This window comes from Lutjanus erythropterus, chromosome 6 (assembly GCF_056507025.1).
Source record: "Lutjanus erythropterus isolate fLutEry1 chromosome 6, fLutEry1.hap2, whole genome shotgun sequence".
NCBI lineage: Eukaryota > Metazoa > Chordata > Actinopteri > Lutjaniformes > Lutjanidae > Lutjanus > Lutjanus erythropterus.
In genome coordinates, this window is record NC_139322.1 from 3,996,506 (window position 1) to 4,017,224 (window position 20,719).

General features: G+C 39.9%; 2 protein-coding genes and 1 non-coding gene across 3 annotated transcripts in view; all 3 read left to right on the forward strand.

The window, feature by feature from the left end:
- The first annotated feature begins 342 nt into the window (after positions 1 to 342).
- kansl2 (KAT8 regulatory NSL complex subunit 2) lies at positions 343 to 11,755 on the forward strand. Its single transcript, XM_084720290.1, has 10 exons — positions 343 to 468; positions 2,954 to 3,207; positions 3,342 to 3,514; positions 4,365 to 4,479; positions 5,606 to 5,769; positions 5,916 to 6,079; positions 7,258 to 7,354; positions 8,532 to 8,785; positions 9,629 to 9,835; positions 11,274 to 11,755. Exons 2-10 carry the CDS (start codon positions 2,957 to 2,959, stop codon positions 11,361 to 11,363), a joined length of 1,515 nt encoding a protein of 504 aa, XP_084576416.1. The 5' UTR covers positions 343 to 468; positions 2,954 to 2,956; the 3' UTR covers positions 11,364 to 11,755.
- Positions 7,553 to 7,686, forward strand: LOC146324684 (small nucleolar RNA SNORA2/SNORA34 family). Its single transcript, XR_014771161.1, has one exon. It is a non-coding gene; the product is annotated as a small nucleolar RNA SNORA2/SNORA34 family (small nucleolar RNA).
- Positions 11,756 to 17,981: 6,226 nt separating the features above from the next.
- Positions 17,982 to 20,719, forward strand: part of nckap5l (NCK-associated protein 5-like) — a 58,416-nt gene continuing 55,678 nt past the window's right edge. The window contains exon 1 of the mRNA XM_084720292.1: positions 17,982 to 18,171. The gene's annotated coding sequence lies outside the window, so the exon portion shown is untranslated. The remainder of the gene's footprint in view (positions 18,172 to 20,719) is intronic.

The window sequence follows — 20,719 nt, forward strand, 5'->3', positions numbered from 1 at the left end:
CACTCATGCAACCTAACAATGCAAAATCAACATAGCTACAATAAGTTTCATGTTTTTTCACGTCTTGGTGGTTTTAGTGACACTCAGGTCTGGAAATGAAACGTTTTGGGACTTTTTTTTTTCAGTTAAAAGGTTATATGTGAACACTGTTCTTTTTGATATTATGTGGTTGCTTTATTCTCAATTAAGTCAATAAATATTTTAAGAAAACGTTCATTGCATCACGTTTTTTTTTATTTATGAAGCTCCACTGCTGCAGTATTGTGGGTGTAAAGGAAAATTCAGTTTGGTGCCTATTTGATTGGCAATTAGATTGGCCAATGAAATTCATTGACTCTTGGCCAATCAGAGCTTGGAGTGGGCGGGTTCAGCGCCTGTCTGCAGTGGCTGTGGCAGTTATTGGAGAATGCAGGAAAGTCGACGTAGTGCAACTCGGGAGGTAGACTGGACTGGACGACAGAGGAGGAGGTAAGCAGCACGCAACAAAAAACCAGGATATGTTCATCCTTTGGCACCGAGACGTTTCGATGATATCGAGGAAGACGACCTTGTGTTGCCGTCGGTCAGCAAAACTCGCTTCCTAGCCTCAAATTGTGAAGAGTAGCGGTTAGCTAGTATTAGCAGCTGCTGAACAAAGATGGCGACTCTGTAACTGAAAGAGTGACGCAGTAAAGAGAGGCGGGCTAAAGATCGGCGTGGCGCCTGGTTAGATTCAGTTAAGACAGAGAAATGTACTCCTGCTACATTTGTCGCTATAGTCGATATAGTAAGGACGTTTTCTTCTCTACATTAGTGAGGTTTTAACTGTTTTAAATTCATAACGGTTATATTTGTGCATAATGTGCATTAACTTATAAGAAACTTGATAAGTGTCGAATCTGACAAGCCACCTGACCTGGCACCGCCTCATTTAACGTTATTTAATATGAAGAATAACAACTTTCATCCATATCGGATCAATTGACCTAAATGGGTTGCTCATTAGTGTAGATTCACTCAGTTCTGTATCCATCCTGCATGCACAAAGTCAATATAGCTACATCAACATTTATCACCTTTGGACCCGATGACCAGTTAAAGGGCAAAAGAAGCCACGCGGATCTCTAAAATATGGCCAGATAAATTTAAACTGTTTTTGTATTTATAATGGATGTATCTTTGCATAATGTGTATTAACTCGTAGTAAACTCGCCTAGTCTGACAAGCCACCTGACGTGGCGCCACCTGCTTTAACGTTATGTAATATGAAGAATAACAATTTTCGTCCATACTGGATCAGTTTATCTAAACAGGGTGTAGATTCATATAATTCTGTTTCCATCCTGCATGCATAAAATCAGTGTACATAAACATTTATGACCTTTGGATCTAATGTGTAATTAGATAATACAGAATAAGCCACGTGTATCTCTAAGGGGTCAGTTTCAACTGTTTTTGTATTTATAACGGCTGCATCTGTGCATAATGTATATTAACTTGTAATAAACTCGTCCATTATTGAATCTAACAAGCCATCTGACCTGGCACCACCTGCCTTAAAGTTGTTTCATAGGAATAACAACTGTTGTCCATATTGGATCAACTGAGGTAAACGGGATGCTCATCATTGCAGATTCATATAATTCTTTTTCCATCCTGCATACACAAAATCAAAATACAGAAACATTTGTGCCGTTTGGACCCAATGCACAATTAAAGGGCAAAAGAAGCCACGTGGTTCCCTAAAATATGGGCAGGACAGTTTTAACTTTTTATATTTTATAGCGTTTGGCTCTGTATGTAATGTGTATTCTGATAAACTCAGTCAGTGTTGAATCTGTCAAACCACCTGACCTGGCACCACCTGCTTTAATGCTTTTTAATATAATGAATAACAGCTTTCATCTATATTGGCTCAACTGATGTAAACATGGTGTCTATCATTGTAGATTCATGTAGTTCTGTTTCCATCCTGAATGTATAATTAACACTGCTGAACTTTGGACCCAATGAGCGATTAAATGGCTGTTATTATGACTATTATTGTACCTCCTAGCCTCCACATTCTGTCAGCCAATTGTTCCTTTTGTCTATAAGATACTTGAAAAAAATAATCTAAAAAATATCCCTTGTATTTTCCAGAGCTAACCAATAGGACAAAACCCAAAGATGTAATATTTTTAATACAAGGGCTATATATTACATCTATGTTATATGGATATTATGAGTGCGACTAGATACTCTCAGAGCTTTGATACCGTAATATAACATATAAGTGTTGTCTGTTCCTGGTTTTAAAGGTTGCTTCACAGTAAAGTGATGTAATTTTCCGAACTTACCAGACTGTTCTAGCTGTTTCCTTTACCCACGTAATCATTATGGCCACATTACTGATGATTATTTATTGAAAATGTAATTGTGTTAATATTTTGGGATAGCACCCACAGTCATTCCTACAATCTTGTCAAACATTCATACTAACTAGCCTCTCACCCAAACATCCACCATTTCTGGCTTCAGGAGGTTTTTGGAGTTGATTTGTTAGTCCTCTTGCCTGACCTATTGTCCCCTAGGTAATGGGTTACCGTCTCACACCACATGAGACCAGACAGGTTTTTGGTTACATGTACAAGCTGCCTTGGTGTGTCAAGCCCAGCAATCTCCATCTTCTTTGTAACAAAAGCCATAACCACATTTCAGCAAAATGCAGGTTAGGTTTTAGCATATTGCACCAACAGCACAAGACAGACTGACATTACAAAAAAGATATTCAGGTTACTGTCATACAAGACAGAGAAAAGCAGCAAATCTTCATATTGGGGAAGCTAGAGTAAGAAAGTGTTTTTTTGTTTTTTTTTTTGTTTTTTTTAATGAATAAAATGATAAACCAATCAAAATAGTTTAGTGGGCTATTGTTATATCAGTTAACCAATCAACTAACAAGACAGATTTTTCATCTCTAACTGTTTTGCAGACAATGAACAGGATACGAATCCACGTTTTGCCTTCAAGTCGAAACCGGGTGGCCCAGACACCTCGCCCTCAGGAGCCTCAGGCCTGCTCCTTCACCCAGCGACCATGTTCTCAGCCCCGTCTGGACGGCCTCGAGTTCTGCATCAAACACATTTTGGAGGACAAGAATGCCCCGTACAAGCAGTGCAGCTATGTGTCGGCCAAAAACGGTAAACGCTGCCCCAACGCTTCACCGAAGGTTGAAAGGAAAGATGGGTGAGTGGAAAGTCAAAAGTTGAGACCTCGAAGTTTATTCCCGGGCAGACGGGAGACTAAAACACTAATGCCCTTTTAACAAATACAAACAGTTTTCTGACGTCTCTTCTCCCATGGCTCTTTCTCTTTTTTAGAGTGACATTCTGTGCAGAGCATGCTCGCAGGAATGCCATGGCTCTCCGAGCTCAGATGAGAAAGTCGCTTTCCGGTCCATCCCCAGAGGCACTGTTGTCTCAGCTTAGTGGATACAACCGTGCAGAGACACACGGTGGCGAAGGAGGCCGCTCTGAAGCTAGCCGTATTTTAGGTAAATTTTTTTTTTACACTGGACGATACTCTGGATTTCTTTAAGACAAAGGTGGCAAACACTGCAGAATGTATGGGCCTGTGCAGTGTACACAGTTCTGGCATGCACTTTTAGAACTGAAAAATTCACTATTTCATTTAATGTTAAGATACTTGAGCGCAGATGCAGAAACTGGAGAAAAAAGGACATAAGAGCCCACAGCCTGTTTTTGAAATAAAATCATGAATTTTCCGTAAATATGTTACTAACTTAGTAACTTAGTATTTTTTTGAAGCAATAATTTACGCTAATAAGGACAAGTCAGCACAAAGATATTAAAGGAGAATCTGTAATATATGTACTGTTATAAATCAGGAAATTGCCATGATGTGTCATCTGAGATTGAGGAAACATGCTAAGTAGAAATACTCACTTAACTTGACATGAACCTTAATAATTAATTAATTATCTTGTAGAAGGTGTAAGTGTTTGTTCATATGTTTTTTTAAATGATCTGTTAAGTACTGACACTCAAAAGTGTGTACTGAGATTCACTGTCCAGTCACATTTACTTTTGTGACAATACTTTCATTACAAACTAATTTGTTAACCTGTGTTATTCACTCATTGCCTTCACTCTCGAGTGCTGCACGTAATGTGCGTACGCTTGGTATAAGCACACCAAAGTATTTGCTGAAAAAAGGCACAGTAGATTTGGCACTAAAAAAGCAGTTAACTTTGTCTTTGTCATAATTACAGAGACAGCCCTTTGAGTTAGATAGGAAATGCCCTGATGTGGTAATTTTCTTGAGGTTTATTTTTTATAAGTATGAATATTGTTGTAATGTTTAACTCCACCTTCTCTGGACAGATGAGGACAGTCTGAGTGAGGAGGAGCAGGGTCCCTTGGTACTGGACCAGACATGGAGAGGAGACCCTGACAGTGATGCAGACAGTGTTGACAGTGATCACGAGGATCCTCTGAAGTAAGCTGAATTACCTGACCATTTCATTTTAATGTAAACTCGCATTGTTATGTTACTGGATTCAATCTTACTTTTTAGATGTCTGCTCAGAATGTTTTGTCACAGCATCAGCTATAGCCATGCCATAACTGAAACTACAAACTAGTTCTGAGTATGTGGTGTGGTCCGTGTAGAGAAAGTAACAAAATTGAGTAAAGTCAAAAGTCAGAAAGCAAACTACGAAAAGTGTGCTGTACATGTATGGTACCTTAAAATAAAGGTCCAGTGTGTAAGATTTAGGGGATCTGATTATTATATTTTTATTGGTGTTGGCAACCTCACCACTAGATGCCACTAAATCCTACACGCTGGTCCTTTTAAACTAAAAAAAAACAATCACTGAGGGCAGGTCCTTATTTACTATGATGTTACAGTTACATAGTCTGAATTATTTAAGAGATACAATAATAAACATTACAAGGTGAAGGAAAACAATTGGCATAATTGCATAAACACCAATAATAATAATAAAAAAAACAAGATAAAAGATAAAAAAGCATTTCAAGTGTAACAAGTACAAACACAAGCTGAATGATTTTTGATCATGGTTTTATATTTACTGAGGGTTACCAGAGTATTGATTTTTAGGCTGCTTTGTAAAGAGGTGCAGGTAGTCAAGGCATAGACACTAAAAACAGATCTTCTCAGCTCAGTGAAAACTGGACAGACTTGCAGTGAAAGCCATTCACTGGACTGTTTTTGATATGGTCTGATACAGAGATGATATAAGATGGCAACCTTCCAATAACACTCTTGTAAATAAACAAACACATATGCATACCATGTCTGACAGATAGAGAAGGCCATCCAACTTTTTTTATATATATACAGGATGCAATGCTGAGTGCTGTAAACATCATCAGCAATAAATCCTAGGGCTTAAGAGTGGAGGCAGAGGCATGCCTATAAATCACATCACCATAATCCATAGCAGAGAGAAACGATGTACAGCATTGTCCCACAATGCAGTGTGCAGAGGAAATGCTGCAAAACTGAAAAAAAAAATTAAAAAAACATTAAATCTTCAGGTGAATTTTTTTCTTTCTCTTTGGTATGTAATGTATGTTGTTTTCTTTGTAAATTGCAGACATGCGGGAGTGTACACAGCAGAGGAGGTGGCACTCATCACTCGAGAAAAACTCATTAGGCTCCAGTCCCTCTATATCGACCAGTTCAAACGCCTGCAGCACCTGCTCAAGGAGAAAAAGCGCCGATACCTGCACAACCGCAAAGTGGAGCATGAAACTCTAGGTAAATATTTGACCATCTGATTACTAACTGAACATGTTTTGCTGTGTCTACTTCATACTTCTTTTCCAGAAATCACCCCACACCCTTTCATGTTTATGTGGCTTCAAGCCCTCAGCAGTATCTGTATTTGTTTATGTTGATGTCAGGGAGCAGTCTGCTGACAGGAGCTGAGGGTCTGTCCATGAAGGAGAGGGAGAACCTGAAAAAACTCAAAGCTCTGCGCCGATACCGTCGTCGGTACGGTGTGGAGGCCCTGCTGCACCGTCAGCTGAGGGAGAGGAGGCAGGCTGTGACAGAAGGAGCTCCTCAGGTATGACCCCCAGTCACAGTAAAAATCTGTGTTGCATCCGACATCTTTTTCATTCAGTTTGACTCTTCTTAATTAATGCTTCTTAACAGCCTGAGGCTAAACGGTTTAATAAATGAATCTCTCTGTGCATAATAACCGATATATCCAATCACTGGGCTAATTAGCTTCTCATTTTGGGCTTGAGTGGTGTTTATTTTTTCATACCTTCCTGAAATTTTATTGGGGTATATGGAATTAAAGTGGTATTAATGTAAAAAATGTGAAAAAAGGCTGAACTCGACTCTACAGACTGGCAGCTTCATTGCTCACCTTTTTCTCTGTGCATTCACTGTCACTCTGCCTCTTACCAAAATTACACACTTTATACGCCATACCCCTGTGAACTATCAGTGGTCTGCAGTGTTTGCAGTTTTACTATTGGGACTAAAACCAAAACACTTCTAGGGCAGGGGCATTTTTCTTTTTACTAGTTTGTCCTGTAATTTTAACGCCCAGATGCCATGTTTCTCAGCTCAGCTGTGCAGCCTTGTCCACCAGGAGAGACACTGACCTCTGGTGGTGTGTGCCGTGCAGTACAACACCTACCATACCTACCAAACTACAACACCCTCAATACAGCGTCTCTGTATCAGTTTCACAGAAAGGGGGGGCGTTTGTATTTATGATATTATTAAAAATCATACTGTCTGGATTTCTTAATACCCTGGTAAAGCATAATACCTTTATACCACCCAAGCCTGGTTTATATATATACTCTTTTTTTTTCATATTTATAAATGACCAAAGGGCTGGATTGCGGTTTTTAATGGACTAGACTCAAATCACGGGTCTTCAGTTGAATAGGCCTGCATGAAATGTTGCAGGGAAGTGGTGAGCTGCAGTATACTGATTACTACAGAGAGTGAGGGATAATAACATATTTTCGGTTTGGAGGTTATTCTCAACATATTTGAGTTCAGCAGAATGAAGTTAAGATTTAAAAATCACATGAAGCACATCAGGAAACCCAGAAAATTTCCTTTCATTGTTACAGGCCTTTTCCTCTGACAGTTTTGTGGCATTCAGGAATGATAACAGGATGAGCACAGTTAAAAGAATAAGATTGCATATTAAAGAAATCCTTTTTTGCTGCAGTTTACCGTTTTGACAATATCTAACTCTTCTTTCATCTTTTGCAGCCGCACACAAGAACAGTGTATGAGAAGTGCATTTCCTTTGTGGAGGGAGTCCGATGTACGAACCCCTGCCTGCCTATGACCCGACACTGTGTCTCACGTATCCTCACTGATGTTTCCAGCGTGGGTTTGACCACAGTAGTATGATCTGTTTCCATACAAGAAACCACAGATGTGTTTTCCTGTATGAACTGAAAATGATCGTTAAAACATGGTTTAAATTCATCATATACCACAAACTGACCTTCTCTGGTCATTTCAGCTGTCCTTCATCTGCCTCTTTTGAACCATCTTCATTTTGGCCCCGATCAAGACCAGCAGCTTGAGGTAGCTGCTGGTTTCAAAGGGAGCCTACATAAACTCCTTCCTGTGGTCTGTAGATTTTTCCCAGAGTTATAAAGGGGCTAATCTGTTCAGTTGGAAGGTACAAAATCCCTTCCCACACCTGCCTTCATTTAACCATAATTTCATCTTTTATTTAAGGTACTGTGATACTTTTCAAAAGGATTTACCTCATAGTTTTCTCTATCAGCGATAAAATAGTTTTATTGCAAGTACCCAACTTTGTGATTGAACTTTGTTTCTGATTAGAGATGAAACAGTATGAAATTTCATATCACAACTATAATAACCAAAAAGATCACCGTTATCAGTATTGTTAAAATGTGCTGCAAATGTTCAGAAAACACTAATACACACACTGAAATCATTTTACTAAGTTTTATTTTGAAAACCTCTTCTTGATTTGAAATGGCATCATATCTTTTGATGCCAGTGTTTTTATTAATTTATGCAAAACAAACACATGTTGCTGTTGCGTCTGCTAACGTTTGTTGATGCTGGACGGTGTTTACCGTGAGTTTTTCAAAACGCAGTAATCAAACGTGGTTATAACGACACATAATACAACTGTTGTAACACCAGCATTGCATTGTGAAAAAGCTGACTAACCCTGCAAAGAATTCATTCTCAAACAAAATCACTAACTTGTACAAAACCACTCAGGCATGTCATTAATACAGTCAACATAAGACTGCTTATTCTGTAGTTGCAAAATGCTTGAGAAGTCATTATAACAAGATTATTTCCATTAGAATAACTGTAGTACTTGCAATAATACTAATTTGAGTTTCCCGTTAATCACAATGGCCAGAGGTCAGCCTTTTGATTTTATATTGTTAAGATGGGAGCATTTAGCTTCATCTGTGTGATTGCTGTTGTAATTTCTTTTGTGCGTGGACATCATGTGTCAGCGTCCTTGACAACCAGACATTCAGACATCTACCAGGACAGCAATCAGGTGCTTTTCAAAATGTGTCCGGGCCTGAAAGATGTCCCTTGTGACCGCACCGTGCACATGGGTCAGTCAGACGATCCCCGCTGCCCGCTCCACCTCACCCTGCCTCCCCCCATGTACCAGCCTGAGCAGGAACCTCCACCGCAGGAGCAGCTCACCACCGCGAGCAGAGACATGTATCTGAGTGCAGCAGAGCTTCAGCCCACGGAGAGCCTTCCCCTAGAGTTCAGTGATGTACGTAGAAATGATGTTCCCCTGCCACTCACACCTAATTTATATGCATTGTAACAAAATGTCATGTGCAACACACTGTTAGATGCTCGGTTGCTGGTTTTTTAGGGTGTTTTCACAACATCTGTTGCTTCTTTGGTAAGAGTCAAACTAGGGATGTCCCTGAAACCTTGACGATTTGAGTCATCAGTTCAGAAGTCCCCAAATTTTGCCAGTTGAATCTTTACACTTCTGTTTCTTAGCTGATTCATTCTACATAGAGTAATGTAGGAGCGCTGCAACACTGGCACTGCGCTAAAATGAATTGTGGAGATGTGGCTTTGTGAGACCTAAAGAGGATCGGCAACATGGCAGGCTACAACCTTTACACACGAGTCTCAAAGTGACCACAAAGTACAAAAACAACTGTGAAATGGAAGGACAACGTAAAAACAGAAAGTGGGGCAGGGCAGTGGCTGCTCTGATGCGCTCTTTACTTTCCCTGACCGTGTGAAAATGTCATGTGTTCACGTCAGAGATAATGAAGAAAGGCATTAAAGTATGAGTTGCACTAAAACATTAGATTTACACAGCTCACTATTTTCTGTTCCAGTACTGTTAAATGTTCTGTGAAGAGTAAAGAATGGGTAAAAACAAACGTGACAAAAACTGGATGCTGAAGTAGATGAAGCAGAAAAACCAGAAGCTGCATTGACCTCTGGGAGAACACCAGTTATCCCAAAACAAGAATGTTCCCCCCCAGTGGTATTAATATATATAACATGAATATTCACATAAAGTACTTACTACGTTTCCTGTAAGTTTGAGGATGAGATTTAGATTTTAGAAACATCCTCTGTTATACAGGACCTGGATGTGGAAGGGGACGGTATGCAGGGTCCTCCGTCGCCCCTACAGTTTGACACGGCCCTGGCCCTGGAGGACCAGACCATCAGAGCCATCGCTGAGGCCCCGATGGACATCCTGACCGGAGAAGACCCGGACCAGGTCGACCTGGACGCCTCAGGACAGGAGCTCTCAGAAAGAGATGTGGATGCCATCATGGACGATCAGGTCAGCTCTCACTTTGAGGCTTTCGTCATCTCTTATATCTTGAATCGTTCAGTTGAATGATGGTCCTCAAACACCAACCCTACAGTTTCAGTGTAGGACACATTGTGAGATGGAGTCAAATAAAAACATACTCAAGTCAGATTGTGCAGTGATTGACTGCTGAATGATGATGCTATGATCTAACTAGGAGGAAAAAAACTTTTTTTTTTTGTTTTTTGGACAATAATTCCATTATACTGACTGTTATGGGATCCTTTCCTAACGTGCTTCCCATGTGAATGATGGGAAACAGAATCCTACACAGTCCTTGTTCCTCATCTGAAGTTAATGTGAGACAGTCTTAGTTCAGCAAATCAAGTTGATATCATCCAGGATAATCATGGGGGCTTTAAGTATTAAAAAGGTATTGAATTTTGATTACAAAGTCTTGAGTTTTGCTAACAAAGGTGTTAATAGTTTGTCGTCCTCTCGTAGGATTATGTAAATACCATAACATCATAAATGTCTGTCAAATTCATATTGTTTTGGTGTAATTTATTATCACATTGACATGTTAAATTTGTTTCCATTGAGATTTTATTGAGCTGATATAGTGACTTAACTGTTGATCCCCTAGAAACAACATGTAGTGAAATTTATCATATTAAATTCTAAGCTTGTTCTGAATGTATTCTTTCTCCTATTTTTTAGAGCAGTTGTTTAGTAATGAATAAGAACCTAAATGTGCTGTTTTAAAAATGCCAGAAGAATCCAAAACACAGTTGGCCTAAGCTTTTTCCAGACAATGTGAATGTGAGTATTATGATAAAATGTCCTGGATGTTGCAGCTGCAGTCCAGACAGGCAAAAAAAAATGAATCAACCCTTTGCTAAGCTCCTCCTGCAAACACCAACTGTCTGACTGAGTGACTGTCTCAAAATATGCACTTAATCTGATCACTGTGCTTCCTTTTCCTACATTAATGAGCTTATTTCTGTCATCTGTTGTACACATACACGTTTCATATCTCACCATCCGACCAGTGTTTGCAAGGGTGTAAGCTAAGTTTAGCCTCAGTCTTTTCGTATTAACGTTACATCATATACACAGCTGTGAAGTAACTTTGCATCCCAGTCATATGCAAAGAGTGGATGAGAATTTTGTCAGCATCACAAAGCAATGTCGACTAACTTGCTTAACCAGCTGGGGAAAAAAATTCAAACTGCCTTATGAAAATCAGTGAAACAAGATGTTGCAAAAACAAGCTACTGACAGATGTCAATGAGAAAGCAGTAATTTTTGTTGTGTCCTCATTCTTGTACTGTATGCTGGCATTTCAGCCATGACAGGACACAAATCATCAAAGCATGCTTTGGCTGAAAATTACACCTTTTAGCCAAAACATTTCTTCTCGAGCGGCAGTAAATTCTGTCTCATCATGCTCTGCTCTTTCACGTAGGTGGTGTCAGAGGTTGTGGGAGGTGAAGAAGACACCACTGATAATTCACTCCAGGACATCGACGCCGCCGCAGTCGACGCTCCCAGATGAACAGCCTCTGCGGAATCACCTGAAGAACACGTTTCATCTCCACAAAGACTGATGCAAATCTGACTTTACAGTGGAGGTCACCTTCAGATGACCCACATTTATGGGCCGTTTCCAATAGACCATTAGACTATGAGGCTGTTCAGACCTGTTATTAACATACGTCCTGGGTGATCAATCACAAGCGGACAGCTCTGAGCTCATCAGTTCACACCAGGCATTACAATGTGTCATAAGAGACCACCTGTGACCAGATCTTTCATTTACCTGCCCTGTATGCAAATAAACACCAGGGCTGTTCTGTTACTGGATGTCCACTACTGTCAGTTTGGCTGTTCAGTGCTATTTGTTCCTTTTTTTAGTTCAGGGCCACAATAAACCCCTTTATCAGCCGACATGATCCTCATGTTTTACCTTCACTTTCAGGAGAGGTGCTCTGTGGTGCGCAGGGATTTTATAACTGAACTATGAGCAGGATGCACATTTTGGCCCGATCACAGTGGACTGTCCCACTGTCAGTTCACCAAGTCCATAAGGGATCTCTTGCGGGCTTTTTGAGCACTTTATGCACACTTTCTGTAAGTCCTACAAACTTTGCCTGAGGGAACTACCCACAGTTCATTGCATTGTGACAGGGGAACCACAGAAGCTTAAAAAAAACAATTTGTAACTGATGGTGCTCTACATTAATTTGATTATTCTATATTCCAGTGGTTCCCAAACGTTTTCTGGTATGCCCTTTTTCAGAAGCCACAGAGTTCACGTCACCCCACCCCACAATTATTATCAGTTACTAACAGTGATTGAGGAGGCAACTAGGGCAGCACAGTTAACTAAAATTTCATTTAATCGCAATATGGCTTTCTGTAGTTTTCAGATCACAGGAAGTACAGTATTTGTTGAAGGCAAAATGTATAAAAAAAAGTGAAATGAATGAATATGATGAGGCAGAGACGTCCTGTCCTACACCAATCCTACATAAATAATTTTCATTCAACTTTGTTTCACTGTGTATTTCTCCCCTGGTCATCCAAGCCTCCTCCCCCCTGCAGCGGCTCTGCACCCCCCAGTTTGGGAATCACTGCTAGATGCAGTAAATCACCACCCAAGAATCTCACCTTTTCTTCTTCAACTGAAGTTGTTCCTTAAATCTGTTTATTATTCAACAAGTTGAGTATACACTTTTGAAACATAATGTGTTTTTTCCCCTGAGATATCTGCTTCAATATATATTTTTATGCAATTCTTGAAATATTCTTATTTAATATTCTTCGTATTGTATTTGTGTCACTTTGATGTGGCTCAAAGTTTTGTCCCATTCCTCTGGTGACATCAGCTAAAGCCTCAGGGTTTAGAGGGGGGGGACACTGGAATCAGGAGAAATACAGAATCAGAGGGAGAGAAAGTGTGCAACCTGCTCATAGTTCAGTTATAAAAATCCCAGCACAGAGCAGAGCGTCTCCTGCCTGCTCTTCACAGCAACACGTTTTTTACAATGAAAGAAACAACTTAATGTTTTGCATTTAATGCAGACTTCACAAGAAGGCACAAATTATTAGGAATTTGCAGTAACAGTTTCACTTCCCAGTTCTGTATGCAAATATGTTTTTTTTTTTTAACCAGCAGCTGAGCTGCCGGTGGTGGCCACCATTCAGGGACACAAAGACACAAGTTTTTTTTTTTTTACTTCAGTAAGTCTGGTGATTCTGTGTTTTCTGGTGTGTTGTCAAACATGTTCCTTATCTCTGAAGGTAAAAGAGCACAAACATAATTTACATTACAGTAAACCAAATGATGCTCTTACTGGATGTTGGCCGAGTAGGCGCTGCTTCACTGTGGTCCACGACACGCTGCTGAAAGCAGGTGGTCACACTGGACCCAGAACACCTCAGAACGTGGTCTGAGCCATCGGATCTCAGCGGTTACATTGGTTAAATCTCTGTGTTTACGTCTGTACGACAGCGTGCAGCCTCTTATTGTTCTTTGGCGCCTGTGGGTCACTTCAGGACTGTGACCAGTTCACACTGGAATCTGATACTGGCTGAGGTGACCAGATGAGGATGGGTGAAATTCAGGACAGGAGTTGGTGCCGAGTCTCAAGTAGCAATGATTAAAATGTATAGAAAAAGCAAAGTCCTGAAGGTGGGCCTTGAGAGGTCATGAAAAATTAATAAACAGAACATTTTTAAGTTTAACTTTTATAAGGAAGTTAAGTTTATTTTATCATATTTATTTTGTAAGCCATGGGATTTAAATAACTTGTTATTCTTCGTATTTATCTGACCTAGTTTAGCAGGTGTTGCACCATATTTGGTGACCTGACACATTCACACAGACTCATTCACATCATTGGTACGATTATTCTCATGTTGATCAGAGGTGCGATTAAAGATTTGGATTGGCCTCATATGATTCATCAGACTAACTCTAATAATTTATTATTGTTATTAAGATTAGACTCTGACGATGATATGAATCACTGTCTGTTTACAAGACGCCTACCGTCACACACAGGTGACAGAAGTGTTAGTCATTTTAAGGGGACAGTTCACTCCAGAATCAAAAATTCATATTTTCCTCCTGGCCTGTAGTTCTATTTATCCATGCAGACTGATTTGGTGTGAGTTGCTGAGTTGTGGAGCCCAAATCCGATCAAATGAACAACAGCCAGTTATTCATAATGGCCTCATCAGTGCAATAAACAAGTGAAAACACACCAATAATACTCTGACTTATTTGTAATAAATAAAAGCCTGAATTATAGCCTGCATAATTTATTTGATCAAACTATTTTCACAGATTTAGAGTTGAAAAGAAAAACCAGTTACTGATGTGGACTAATTGATAATTGAATGAAAGGCTTCTCTCCTTTACGGCAGCAGGTTGTTGTGCGAGTTTCCATTATGTTATTAATTATTCATGACGATTAAGTGAAGCAGCGCTCCATGATGCACAACATGTTCAGCTCAGCATTTTTCAATATTACCGTGTCACCATGTCAGGCCTCCTCTGTGTTTTTACCTTCAGGTCTCACAGTCTGAGAGCCAGTCTGAGGGGAATAATGGTGAAAGTGATTTTTGGCACATTAAAATCTCTGGATTCAGAATATATATGATAGCATGATTGCATTAGTCGTAGCTTTATGTGTGCTGTCATGCATTTTACAACTCTAGTCTTGTATAATAGGAGAAATAGGTTTTCAAGTGCCTGGATGGCATTTTTATAACCTGATTTTAGGACCCTAATATTGTCTAGTTAAGAACTGTAGTCATTGCTGAGTTTGCCCTGTGGTGCTTGCTCTGCAGCCATACTGAATTGACGACGACACAGGTGGTGAAAAATACAGATTTTCATAAGTCCTAAATGAATTGACACATAAAAAGCAAATTAAGCCACTTCTTTTATGTAACATTAACACCAGGAGTCATATGGAAATGTCACTGACATGGTACAACCATTCTTTATTAGTGACAAGAACAGGCAAATAACAAATAATAAGGACATGAGTGTAACTTTTGCTTTTTTGTTTTGTAATAGTTTCCAAAAACCAAATGAAACTTTTTTTCTCTTATCATTTGTAAGTGTATTAATTGGATGGGATTAACTGGAAAGAAAGTTATGGCAAAGTCAGAAGTTTTATATTTATCATAATACAACAAGGCAAGATAGTGAGATTTTGACATAATTCCCCTCACCGATTGATTGATTAGATTGGCTGCAGAGATAAAAAAAAAAAAAAAAAAGAAGTAAAAATTATTATTAAATTATATATATGACCTCCTGTCCTGAGCCGTGCACATCCTACGATGCCGGTTTGTAATGTTTCCGGTCAGGATGCTTTTGATTGCTCCTCTGTGGGATTTTTTTTTAAATTTCCTTTAGAAATATATATTTCAGAGGCTTCTTAAGTGGACGTGTGATGTCCATGACAGGTTCTCTGTGATGCTGATTACCAGGAACCTAAAACAAAAGGGTTTTCTCAGTGTCGATGGCTGCAGTCGGCGGTGTACGGCGTGAACAGGAGGGGGCTGAGCACCCTGCCCTGCGAGGAGGTGAGACCACCACTCCAAACTGTCTGCTCCAGAGCAGGATTAGCCCAGAAACTGCTGGGTTTTCCCCTTAAAGTTGTCTAACCGTGGGCCCACAGGAGAAGCAGGATGCAGCTAGTTACTGTGATTAGCTAGCAAAACAGAGGAGAAGCCTGGTGCAGCTACTGAGGGGCTTAGGGGGTGGGGGTTTGGTGTGTGGAGAGGGTGGGGGGAATTTGCATATTCATGATCCATGAATGCTAAATGAAGGCAAGCTGTAGATCTATATGGAGGACATTTTAATAATTTTTTTGAACTTATCTTCTTCTTGCAGAGCAATTTATATTGTTTAAAACATGACTTGAAGTGGACTTTAAAGAGCAGTCAGGTGTTATTGTAGACTGTAAACATCAGGCTTAAACCCAGGGCAGTGAAGCGCAGTGTGAGTCATTTAGCCCTGAGCTTAGTTTAACCCCAGGTCAACAATGTGACAGTGAAAGTGGGCTAAATTATTCCAGGATTAACTCTCAGAAAAAGCAATTTAACAAACCCTCCATGTTTCTCCTTGTGGTGAAAAGGCTTCGGCTCCTGGGACTTCTCAGAGTCTATATAAAGTTATCCTGTGTCTCATACCTATGATTAAATTTTGTAATAATTTATTGTCACTGCCAGCAATATAACACCAACAACTTCTCTAAAAGACATATAGTCTGACCTGTGTTGATTTTCAAAGTGAAAACTCAGAGTCTTAGTTACTTTTATCTATTGATGTTTAATGCATCATCAGCAGAGTTTCTGTTTCTCCAGATCTTCTGTCTGAATTCCTGCAGACTCGTTCTCTGTTCTGCTCTGTGGTCACAGTCACCTCTCAAAACTGGGGCTGCAAATTTTGTGCATTTCCCTTAACTGATAGTTGAAAACACTATCCATTAATCATTTAGAATTTTTAGGATACAAAACGTTTTTTTTTCTCATTTTCAATTTTTTTTTCATCTTTTTTTTTCTCATTTTCAGTTTCCTTATTCAACAAATGGCTCCACCAGACCAAAAAAAAAAGTCAAATAAGTTGCAATTACTGTTATTTCTGGACTATTGGTGAAGTTTTTGTGGCTTCTGAAAGGCACTATGTTAGAAAAGGTTGGGGAATCACTGGTGTAATTCATACTTAAGTACAAGTAAAAGTACAGACTTGAAAAGCTGCTCAGAAAAGTAGTACCTCAAAAAACTCCTTAATTACAGTAATTTGAGTATTTGTAATTAGTTAGTTCCACACCTACATTCCAGTTGGTACAAATGCTTTGTGCTGGCCGTCTCATTGTTTTCCTATAGACAGGGCAGTGGCGCCCGACTAAGCGGCACCGTTACCCTCGGCATGGTGCACCTCTCAGATCTGCCACTGGCCGCTGCAGCTTGTTTGCCGCTGACCTTTCAAAGCACAGCCAATGAGATAACAGCTGTATGTGGCGACGCAGGCTACAGATATGTGGAAGTGACACAAGCAGAGGAGGAGAGACTGATGGTCGAGTCTTGAAGGGAACCCCAGACACAGTAAACGTAAACCCTGGTGAAATGTGAACAGTCAGGTCCGGTTATACATGTATGTATGTTTGTTTTTTTTAATTGGTGCTTTGAGCATCACAAGCTGAGTTCAATCTAGTGCCATTATACTGAAGAGAGGGCAGGCTGGTATCTCCAAAAATCTATAACTCACACCAAAACAATCTAGACGGATAAACAACACTTCAGGCCAGGTGAAAAACAGTTATTTTGAACTTTAATATGTCACACCTGTACTTAAAGTTGTCCACTCGTGATTGGATCACTCAGGACAGATCTTAATACCAGGTGTAAACAGGCCCTACACATTCACTGATACTTCTGTCTGTCATGCGGGTGGATTTATTTGGGTTAAATTGCCTTAAAGGGATAGTTAGCCCAAAAATTAAAATTCAGTCATTATCTACTCACCCTCATGCCGATTGAAGGTCGGGTTTATTTTGTTGGTCCACAAAACACTGCTGGAGTTTCACAGGAAAACAGTGTTGCAGAATCTCCCTTAAAAGTCTCCTAAAGTCCTGACATGATGTTTGCACACCGTCACACCACACACAACCAGTTCAGACAGTGAGCATGTGCACTAAGTAACTTTTTATTTGTCAGAATCTGCTTCACTGTTTTCCTGTGAAACTCCTGAGCTTTGATCGGCATGACGGTGAGCAGATAATGCCTGAATGTTCATTTTCAGGCGAACTATCCCTTTAAAACAGGCAAAAAATAATTCGCATGGGTTTGTTAAATAAAAAGGGACACTCATCTGTCATCATGAAGTAAACTATGGCTGAACTCTCGATCCTGATCTTAATGATCTCCACATCTGAACAGATGCAGAAGTATTTAAAGCGTGCAGGGAATATTTTAAGGCACAGAAAACCGCTGTATTCAGGCAGTTTTTTAAGTATATGGTGAAGTTATGTTTGGCAGCAGCAGCATGGGACAGCCTGTGAAGGAGAGAGAGAGAGAGAGAGAGAGGGAGAGAGAGAGAGAAAAAAAAATTGGGGCGGGTAATGCAATTTCATGCAATGACATCACTTTTCCTCAACCCAAAACAGAGAACACCGAGGCGGCGGAGGAAGAAAGCGGCTGCTGCAGGGAGACGGAGGGAGGACGACACCGCTACAAAATGAGCACAAGATAGACACATTTTAAACACGAAATTAGTAGATTTGTTTCTTTTTCTTCATTCGTCATGGCAGGGCGGCGTCGGCGGCTTCCAGCCAAATGAGGTGAGTTTGGAAAAACGTCGCTGCATGTTGGCTGGGGTCGAGAGATTTGCTGGAATACCGACACACGGAGGGGTTTTGGCATGCTGTTCATTGATTTAACATCACCGCTGAAGTGAAGCTCTGAGCTGGGTTTGAAGGTAAAAACGTGCCCGGATGTGTTTGGCGTGTTATTGGCTGTAAAGGCCGCCGTGTTTTCCATCGTTTTCCATCGTTTGTGGCACAAACGCAAGGGCGTAACAGCTCTGCCCGTGTCGGAGGGGACTCATTTCGGTGCAGGGTTTTTTTAGGGGGTGGGGGGTTGAGGGCCTGTCCCAAGGAAAAAAAAAAGAAAAAGAAAAAAGACAGACAGCGGCATTTTTCTGAGCCCCGGTCTCCTGTAAGCACCAGCAGGTTTGTTGTTTAACTGCGGCGCGTGGTGGATAAAACAGCCCTGTCGCAGTTCGAGCCTCGTTTTCAGGGTCGAAACCTGAAAGGGGAACATGGAAAAGGAACTGACATCTGACTCCTGCCAGCGTTAATAACGGTGCATGTTTGATGTTTGAGCTGGCGGTGATGCAGAGAGGAGAACATGTGTGATCGGTCTCTGCAGACACCGATCCTCTGGGGCTCAGATCACTGTGATAATGCTGCTGAATGAATTAAGGTGTGAATGTGTCTGCAGCAGGGAGGTAGTGTAAATAAATTAATCAGATTTTATCCCTGCATCACTGCTCTGCAGGGTTACCAGCTGGGTTAAAGTCCCCCTTCCACTTAAAAAACATGTTTTGCTCATTTTAGCTCTAAGGCAGAAAGTTTCTCTGAGCTCAGCTTAAATCTGAGTTGAAGTTGTACACGATGATTTTGTGAATCTAAACTAGTTTGGAAGACAATCAGGAGCTGATATGCAGCTTAACTTCCAGTAAACCTAAAGGCATATATGCAACATTAAAAAACAGATAAAGTATAGACATGAGCTGCAATGATTAAAGAGATAGTCCACCTAAATATGATAATTAAGTCAGTATTTACTCACTCTGAATGTTTTCAAACATAAAAATCAAAACCAAAAAAAAAACCATAAAATGCCTCCTTACTGCTCATCTGATGTAATCCAAGTCTTCTAAAGCCCGGACACGCCAAGCTGATTTGAAAGACGTTATTTTCACCACGTTTTTAGTCTGAAGCTTCACTGTAGATCCTCAGCTTGGAGCCACGTTCACATGCACACTGTCTGAACTGGGTGTGTGTGGTGTGACGATGTACAAACGGCATGCTGGGATTTTTGGAAACTTGGATTACACCAGACGAGCAGTATGGAGGCATTTTATTGTTTTTTTTAATGTTTGAAAACTGGTCACCATTCACTTTAACTGTTCAGGAGATTCTGTTTTCCTGTGAAAATCCAGCAGTTTTGTGAACTAAAAAAAAACTAAACCTGACCTTCAATCAGCGTGAGGGAGAGTAGATAATGACAGAATTTACTTTTTTGGGTTATTATCCCTTTAATCGTCAACTGTTTTTATAATCGATCAATTATTTCGTTGTTTTCGCTTCAAGAAAATCAGAGATTTTCAGATCGTCTGGACCAAACAAGTAATCGATTAATCAGCAGAATAACTGGCAGATTAATCGATGATGAAAATAATCGTCAGTTTAGTTGATAATAATGTTGGTAAATGAATTAATATGTTAATATGTCTGTATCAGGGAGGTAGTGAAGGTGGTTTTATGTGATGTGAAGTTAAAGGGTGAAACAAAAAAATTTTTGGTGATTTGGTGAATTTGGTGGCCCAAATGTAAAAACACACTTGTGTTATCCTGTTTCTTTTGTTGCCATTTAGTTTTTACATTGTCCTTCTTTTGTGTTTCTGGTTCGTCTGTAAGGAGTTTGAGGTGGCTCAGTAAACCAGGACTTCAGTAGCCACGACATATCTGTAGATAGCCGACGACGCGTATGGTACTGTTCGCTGTTTTCGTAGAATTTTGAACCGAAAGGAGTCTTGATGTTTGTGTAACGTTGTGTTGGTGAAGACTTTTAGTATGGAGTTAAACTTGGTGGCCATCTACAGGGAATATTTGGTGGCCACAGAGCAACTTTTTGTGGCCATCAGACCACGTTTAATGTCGAACCCTGAGACCTTTACCTTAAAACATGAGCTGCAGAAAAGACAAGTCGCTGGAAATCAGAAATATACTAATTAAGAACAGGAGATGCAACTAATTGGTATTTTTGTTATCGATTAATCTGCCGATTAATTGATTGTTTGATCTATAAAAGAAAATAGTGAAAACTGTATGGCCAAAAACTATTTTCTAAACCTAAGATATTGAAATGACTATCATATCATCAGGATTATTTTAAGTTTTACTAATTACCATCTGATATATTGATTGTTTTATCTGTTTTTTTGTTATATTGTACAATATGACAGGAATGTGATGTAAAAGTGTTAAACAGGCATTTTTCATTTAATCTCGACTTTGGATCGTTGGTGGCTGATTCACTATTATCTGATGAAATCCAGTCCCTGTAATATTAAATAGTATCAGGAAGCAACAGGCACCACAA